Source organism: Cryptotermes secundus, unplaced genomic scaffold (genome assembly GCF_002891405.2).
Source record: "Cryptotermes secundus unplaced genomic scaffold, Csec_1.0 scaffold146, whole genome shotgun sequence".
In the NCBI taxonomy this organism is placed as follows: Eukaryota; Metazoa; Arthropoda; class Insecta; order Blattodea; family Kalotermitidae; genus Cryptotermes; species Cryptotermes secundus.
In genome coordinates this window covers 2265992-2274878 of record NW_019733838.1, presented here as the reverse complement: position 1 = coordinate 2274878, position 8887 = coordinate 2265992, and the positions used below count along the sequence as shown (strand labels likewise).

At 37.4% G+C, this 8887-nt stretch overlaps 1 protein-coding gene across 1 annotated transcript in view; it reads left to right on the top strand.

The window, feature by feature from the left end:
- LOC111868204 (phosphatidylinositol 5-phosphate 4-kinase type-2 alpha) overlaps window positions 1–7809 on the top strand; it is a 40637-nt gene extending 32828 nt beyond the window's left edge. The window contains exons 6-9 of the mRNA XM_023858649.2: window positions 1971–2139; window positions 2989–3304; window positions 5732–5983; window positions 7082–7809. Of these exons, the coding sequence (XP_023714417.1) occupies window positions 1971–2139; window positions 2989–3304; window positions 5732–5919 (673 nt within the window). The 3' untranslated portion in view covers window positions 5920–5983; window positions 7082–7809. The remainder of the gene's footprint in view (window positions 1–1970; window positions 2140–2988; window positions 3305–5731; window positions 5984–7081) is intronic.
- Window positions 7810–8887: the final 1078 nt, after the last annotated feature.

The window sequence follows — 8887 nt, the reverse complement described above, 5'->3', positions numbered from 1 at the left end:
AAATTTAATACACTCTAAGTTAGTTGGTAAATTTTGATCAATATTATTATGCATATTATGATCCTCATAGTTCATTAAAGTGAAATGGAGAGTGTGGGTTTTATGAATATTTAATTTTAGCAGATTGGTTCTGAACCATGTATTAATATTGTAAAATATTCTGGTCATGGCTGATGACATGCAGATGACATCAGTGAAAGAGGAACAGTGGTCTGTAATCAACATTGACAGAAAGAGGTCATCATACATTGAGAAGGATTGTTTTGAAAAATGACAGAACTCTGCAGCACAGTTGAACTGCAGCAGAACTGAATATTCATCTTGAAGACTGTGTTTCCACAAAAACTGTTAGATGTGAGCTTTACAAATCCAACATCCATGGTAGGGTTGCAATTGCTAAACCTCTGATTACTGAAAGTAATGCTCAGATGTGTAAACAGTGGTTCCCATCATGTTTATAAATCCTGTACATCAGACAGCTGGAAGTGTGTGTGATATGGTCAAGTGAGGTGTCCTTCACGCTGTTCCCTACATCAGGAAGAGTTTATATTTGGAGAACACCCAAGGAAGCCTACAATCCGGAATGCCTGGTTTGGTTCCAAAAGTGAAACATGGGGGAGCTTCTATTATGTTGGTTTGGGCAGCAATATCATGGTATTTTGTTGGTCCCGTTCTTACACTTCATGGCCAAATTACTGCAAGGGAGTATGTGGACAGTTTGGGTAATCAGGTGCATCTCATGAACCTGATGTTATTTCTGAACAGCAATGCAGTTTTCCAAGCTCACAATGCCCCCATTCACGCAGCTGGAACCGCTCAGTTATGGTTTGAGGAACATGAGGGTGAACTTCAACATCTTCCCTGGCCAGCACAGATGCCACATTTGAACATTAATGAATCACTCTGTCAGTTTTGGAGGCCAGAGTGAGGAACATATTGCCACCTCCAACATCTCTAAAGCAACTTGAAGATGTTCTTCAAGAAGGATTGCAGTTATATTGAAGGCAGAAGATATTCCAACCACCATGTTAATAAAAAAAATGTACAGTGTCTGTAGTGTTTCCATTACTTTGTTCAACCCCTTACATGTCTTTGTAGAAAGAAACATGTACCTTGTCTCTGTTGACTATTTATGTGATGATGTTCCAGTGATTTAGTAGGTGCACCCTACATACAGAAGCATATTCCAAGAATAGGCCTTGAGTTCGTGTTAGTAATTGTATTTATTGGTCACCCAATCCTCTTATTTACGAATAATTTCCGCACTTTACGTGTCTTCAGTCTGTTAATACTGCTCTTGCTTTGTTCCTTGTTGGCTTGGTTCTCTTGTCACAGACACGTTGCTAGATTGCAGCTCAGATAACGGGGATTCCTATATTAGCTTGCAGCTCTCTCTATATCACTTTGTTGTGGACTGATGCAAAAACAGAGATGCAGAAGCACCTCAAATGTTATGTCTGGTGGGGTAATTGTGTTTCTGTTGTATAGTAAATGGGTATTTCTTCAGTATTTCTGTATTTTCTGATTCTGAAGTTTATGGTTTTTAGAAATTATGCTACAATGTAGAAAAATAGATTTTGTTGTGTCCAGTAATTTTTATACCAGATATTTCTCTCCAAGAGGTGGTTAGAGAAGCTCTGTCAGGAATTGAACACACAGAGTAATGTTTTCCATCAGATTATATGTGATGCATTTCAAAGTATCATAATTTTAAATTATATCATTTCACTGCTTTTTTCTTTAAAAATGGAAAAGAATAAGCTACAAAGAGGAAATTTACTAATTCATTGAATACCCATGCTATATGTGCCCTTTATATTTATGCTGATTCCTTGGGAAAAGACTTAGATGTAGTTGGGAGGTTGCTAGTTAAATCGATCTTGGAAAACTAGGGTGTTGACTGGATTCATAAGAATCAAATGTTGCTAGTTGTTAAATGATATATGTTACGTAATTGTTAATTGTTGCAGAAAGTTTGACCTGAAGGGATCAACAGTTGATCGCGAGGCATCAGATAAAGAAAAGGAAAAGGACCTGCCCACTCTCAAAGACAATGACTTTGTGAAAGAAGGAATGAAAATATACATAGGGGATGACGCAAAGGAGAAGCTGCTTGAAACTCTAACCGCTGATGTAGAGGTGTGTTGGGTTTTGTTTTCACTGATCTGTGAGTCTATTCTCTGTTTCAGTTTTGGACATATGAGTAATTGCTATACACTGACTGGCCACTTTTTTAAAGTTGGTGTGAACATCATGGATTGGATATTTCCCTTTTTTGGCACTTTTTATTTCCCTATTATCAATATTACCACTTCTAAAGTGGAATCAGTACTAGCATCATTCAGTGTTGTCCTGAAGTTTCATATAGTAACTAACATCTTTTAAATGGACACAACATGGCAGTGGTACGAAACATATGGTGTACTGATAAAGTAATTAATGAACTATCAAAACTTTATAATTGAAATTTGTATTGATAATAAATATAATAAATTTATTGGGGCATGCGGGCAGTTCCTCTGTTTCGTTTTAAGCACAATCATGTCAGAAAATGCAATTTCCCAAAGATATGTGGTGGAAAAACTAAGAAATCTCATTGTTATTTCATGTAAATTTGGATATTCATTTTTCATTCTTATCCATAATTTTGAATTACTCATAGAATTAAAAGTATACATACTTTCCGGTCCTTTGTCCCATGATAATAAATTGAAAGTTTCTTTGTGGGAAAGGGTTTACAATCCACATATTTTGCCTCCGGGGAACTTCATGTATCTATGTATGAGCCATTCTTTCACTTGACTTAATTTCTGGTACCGTTATAATGTGTTTCCTTCTTTCCAAATCCCCTTACATTGCCATTATAATAAGTTAATGATAGAGTGTATGTATGGTTTATTGACATTTTTCAGTCATTATGGCAAAAAACTATATATTTTATTTATATTACATTTTAGTCCTCTTACAGCATGACTCTTTCACTTGCAGTTCCTGACTAAGCTTCACCTCATGGACTACTCTCTGCTACTTGGTGTTCATGACTGTGCTAGGGCAGAACAAGAGAACCGAGAACGAGCAGAACAGGAAGATGAAGAGAACAATGGACTGGAGGAAGATGATGACTCAGAAAGTGGATCAGGACTGGACACAAGGGGTGGTGGAGGAGAGGGGGGGGGGTGGGGTGGAGCCATGGCTACACCACCAGATTCTCCTCATGCAGTAGCTCTAATGAGAGAAACCAGCTTGCAGTATGAAACAGGAATTGTTCCTGAGCTTGACATATATGCCATACCTAGTTCTGAAGGTACAGTTACATACACAGTAAAACCTATATATAATATAAGATAAGATAATATTGTAAACAGTAAAACCTGTCTGAAATTGATCCTGGATGAAACAGAGCGTTTCTCTGGTCCTAGATGGACACTGTTTAGCACAGAAGTACGTGTAGAAAGGGAAAAGAAGATTATAATAGAAAATATCATATTTAATACAAATATTATGTTTGTGGACATTATCCATTGTCCTGTTTTTATTTAAAAACATGTTTCGGAGACTGGGTTCTGCCTCTGTTTTCAAGTAAAAGCTACTCAGTTGGGCCCGATCAGTAGAGCTGCTCCCCATCTCCAGACACCCGTACCAGCACCAGATATGGTATACAAGACAACCACAGCACAAACCATCTGTGAGAGCTAAGACAATCTTACAATATTAAAAACCCCACACATATGTGGCCTTGCACCAGAGAACTGTCAGAAAACAAGTCATCACTGGAGAGACAAATTCTCCATATGGTACCAACACAAAACACAAATTTTCCCACTTAATCTACACTGGACAGAGTTGTAGTTTCTTTACTTCTGCTGTGATGACGGGGGGTTCAGATGGGAGAGATGTCCAAGCTGGGTTTACTGATCAGATGATCTATCAGAGACATGTGGGTTGATTCCTTGTATTTCCTGTATATGGTGTTGGGCTCAATCTGCAAGACCCTAGATTCATTCCAACTTATTTTGTGGCTTTATTTGTAAGCATGATGGGTTAATTTTTATTTTTTTATTATATATTTTTATTATAACCTGTATCTGATTATATTTATGCTTTTTAATGCGTACTTCTAAAGGCCTGCTTGTTTTGCTGATGTAGTATCTGCCACAGTCACATGGGATGTTGTACACATAGTACTTTATCTGGTGGGCATCCCTAACCAGTCCAGTTTTCATAAATGTTCCACGGAGTGTATGTTTAGTTTTGAAAGTGGTCTGGACTTTGAAATGGTTTCCAATGCATCTAAATTTCTTGTAAGTACCCTTAACATAAGGGCTAATGACAGTGCCCTAATATATCTAAAGAAAGGTGATTACTTCTTGATGGCTTCATTACAGAGTCACTGAATTCTTTTGGGCATTCATTAAATATCAGATCATGTCTTATGTTCTTAATTTTGTTGTTGAAGTCCTTCTGATCCTGGCATATGACCTTGGCTGTGCTGATCAAACTATGAAGAGCTCCCCTTTTTAACATGATGTGTGTGGTTGGACTTGGAAATGCAGACAACGGCCAGTATGAGTAGGTTTCTGGTACACATTCATGGCCAATTTTCGACCTTTTTTCATGAATAAAATGTCCAAGAACGAAAGGGCAGCATTAGCTTCAACTTCTGTTTCGAATTTGATGGTAGGTCTAACACTATTCAGATGGTGAAGAAATTGCTGTATTCTTGCTGGTCCATGTAGCTAAGCCACAAGTTTCATTGAGTATTTGAGCCAGTTAGTGAATTTGTGGTCTGCTGTAAGCTATGCTGTTGCCTCAAAGTTCCAGAGTGTTACTGACCACCGGAGATAGTGAGTTTCCCATCACCATACCCTCTTTTTGGTGATAGATTTTATGCTCAGAGTGGAAGTATGTACAGTAGTTGTTAAACAGATGTCCAGTAACTCCATTACATGTTCAACTTATAAAGGTGAGTGTTCTGGGAAAGAAGGATTCATATTTAGTCTATTTCTTATGATCTGTAAGACTTCTCCCACTGTTATGTTAGACCCACCATCAAATTCTCAGTGGAAGTTGAAGCTAATGATACTCTTCTGTTATTGGACAGAGACAGAATTCAGTCTCCGAAACATGTTTTTAAATAAAAGCAGGAGAATGGCTAATGTCCAGAAACATAATATTTGTAGTAATATGCTATCAACACAAACTTTTAGATCTTATTAATACATTTAGAATTTGTTATTTTCTGTGTATGCAACTTCTGTATTATGATTCATAGAATTCATCTCAAAAAGGATTATTTCTTTTGTAAACAGGAAACACTTAAGCCAAACTGATGATGAAATATGACTGGAATCCTACAGATAGGTGTAAAGGAAAGAATGAGGTGAACTGCTCAATAAGAATATAGTGTACTTATGTAGCGTGGAGAGCAATTTTGTATGGTTACCACTACATGACANAAATTGACTCTCCTATTGACTAAACACACACAACAGGATGCAAGAAACTATTATAATTTTTTTTACAAGTTAAAATTGTCATGTTCCATGTATTAACTAGATTCTTAAATGAAATACACTTACAGGAGGCATGTTGGGTCTGACATTCTGTGGTGCCTTCAGGCCTGTGCAGACCTTTCATTTGATCACTTGAATAAGTATAAAACCCTGAGACACCATATCATGGAATTGCTGTCATATCCATAACTTACCGTTTTATTTCTGACATGTTTCAGGTGCTCCATTAAAGGAGATCTATTTCTTAGCACTGATTGATGTATTAACACACTATGGTGTTAGAAAACAAGCTGCTAAAGCTGCCAAGACTGTCAAATATGGAGCTAATGTTGACGGTATCTCCACTTGTGATCCAGAACAGTATGGCAAGAGGTTCATTGAATTCATGAGCAAGGCTATAGAATGAACTGGTTATTACAGGGCTGTGACAACACATGCTGATCCTCTCACTTGTGACAAATTGAGATGAGGTTTGTAAGGCATTATATCCAGTTCTAATGCATCAAAAAAATTAATTGACAGATTCATTATGACAGGAACCGAAGTCAAGCTATAAACTCTTTTATTACATGGGGTGGCTTTATGGTTTAAACTTAAAATTATTTATTTCCAATTTAGTATGTTGTTATGTGGCCAGTGCCTTGAGTTTGGGTCTTACTGACCATCTTGGTTTTGGTCTGACAGGTAGAGAAGGCTGGAGAAATGAAGAATACATACTGTTCCTTTTTGTCATAGGGGTCATTGTCCAAAGACATAAAATATCACTTTTGTATTCTGAAATGCCAATGATGTAGTAGCAGTTTACAGACTTGGATTATTTACTATGCGTGTTTTGGTTTTGATGTAGAACTGAAGCTGTTTAATGAACACTTCCTTTATATGCATATTCCCTGCATGCTGCAGTCATCTGATAAAGATACTGACAATGAAATGCATGTCAGGCAGCAGTTGACAGTTGCAACAAGCATGACCATGCACGTGTCCTGTGACGTGACTGGGACTGAAACTGTCAGTTGACTGACATGCTTCAGATGCGGGGAATTCTGCTCTTTTGGGAGATACTGACTAACATGATTTGAAAGTTTGGTAATAGTTTACTTGTTGCATAAGTCTTGCAGTATGTCTATAATTTATGATAATTTTCAGAAGGTAATATAAATAGGTGAAGTTGTTTTGTCAGTATTTTGAAAAGGTAAAATCAAATAGGCCGGTCACGCTAGCCGAGCGGTGTAAGGCATGCACTGTCTTCGCTCGCTCGAAAGCCGGGATCGTGTGTTCGAATCCCACTCAGGGCATGGATGTTTGTGTGCGTTTTTCTGTGTTTGTCTACAGGTAGAGGCCTTGTGACGAGTTGATCACTCACCCAAGGAGTCCTACCGAATGTGTAAGATCTAGAAAAACCAAAGTGAACGGAGTTCATGGAGGTAGGCCTAGGCCCACTGGGGCTGTAGTGCCAAGGAAAAGAAAAAAAAAGTGTTTCAACAGGAGGAACAAGTTTGTGAGTTACAGTCCTGAATTGGAATGCACGGTATATGGCTTTTAAATTAATTTATAAATTTTTCTTACAGGTGACTGACATGTGTGACTATTGATTTCACCTGCTAATTCCAGTTTGGATGAAATGAGTCAAAAGTGCAAGATCTTCTGGCACTGAAGTCACTTTTACATAAATGTGAAGGAATATATAGTATGATGGATACTGATGCTCACTGGGTGCATGAATCTGTTGTTCTGTGTGAGATGTTATATCACTTGGTAATTATGCTTTATAATGCTGGCACAAATCTCACATATTCAACTGAGAACTAAGGGTGTGTGTTCGGTGTCACTTTCATTAAGTCTTTGACATGCTATCTGACCAGTTATTTCAAATGCCCCTTATTCACTACGTGTTCTTATGTTAAGCTTGACACAACATTTACATGCTACATTGGGGATATATAATAGGGTTGAAACAAAGATCCTTATGGTTCAGTATTTGACGCTATTCCGTGTACTACAGATTTCTGTCATAGTGAATATATTTTTGTGACTCCCTGAAGAAAGTAATAGGCAGGGCATTTCTATTGCTGTGAACAGAATGTTGCTAAAGCATATTGTATTTATTTGTATAATCCAGTGCTTCCCAAACAGCAGCATCAGGGATGCTACAGACAGTGAACATAAAAAAAGTAAATTTATTTTTAAATTATTAATGCCAAGGTTGAATAGAATCCAAAGAAGGATCTTTTTATCTTGAGAGAAATTTGAGCTCTTTTGAATAATTGATTTTGTATCAAATTTAAATTTCTTTTTTTTATATATATGTCACAATATATATATATATATTTAACACAACATGTCACAATATATATATATATTTGTTGAATCAGGATACCTCAGTTGTGTAGGCCGATGACTGTGGACTGGATTACCCCATTATTTTTTGACATGGACAGGAATTTTTCTCAATGCCATCATACACAGGATGTCTTTGGGACCCACCCACCTTCCCTTCCAGTAGATGTGAGGAGTTCCTTGACTGTGGTTATCCTCCATTTAGTGCTGGAGTGTAGAATGTCTTCATTGTGGTGTGGTCCTTTGACACAGGACATATCTGAACTGTATAAAATTCCTGCTGCCTTTATGCCTTTCATATCTTTGGCTTGTAGCTTTCATTTGTTACAACAGTGGACATCAAGAGTTCCCAAGGACACTGTCTGTTAATCTGATTACACATCAAACTTTTGTGCAAGGGGCAGGTAAAAGTGGCTGGGTTATAAGGCTGACCACTCACTTTCATCTATTGGTGTTGTCTAGATTGCACAAAGTTTTACCTGCACACTTATCATATGCCTTCATGGCATGGGGCAAACTGAATGTACCTACTTGCACAGACATTTCTTGACTTGCTTAAGATCTCAGTTCTGTAAATTGTTATATGAGTCAAATTTTAAAAATTACCTCAAGTATGTGTGTTTGTCATATTGTGTACTTTACTTCATAATGGTAGCTTGTTAACAAAATTTATGCATAAAATAAATAAGGGAGAAATGGTGAATGACAGAACTGAAAATTATAAATAAATTTGTGGCAAGTTAATATTGTCACGTGTCTGACTAGACATGGGGTTTGCATTGGTAGTCACATTTGTCGAAGTCTTGAGGCTCATAACTACAAGTAACTATAACACTACCGCTAATTCTCACACTACGGGTCATTGCAGCACGCACTAAGTCTTCTCAGTCTGCTTTGTCTTCACTGGTTGTCACATGGTAATACTCCAAATGCCATAGATCCTTCAACATCTGTGTCCCACAGCTTCAGTCCTTGCTGGCTGTCACCTATCTTACAACAAGGCATTGCCTGGTTACAGTCTTCTAACAAGGGCTAAC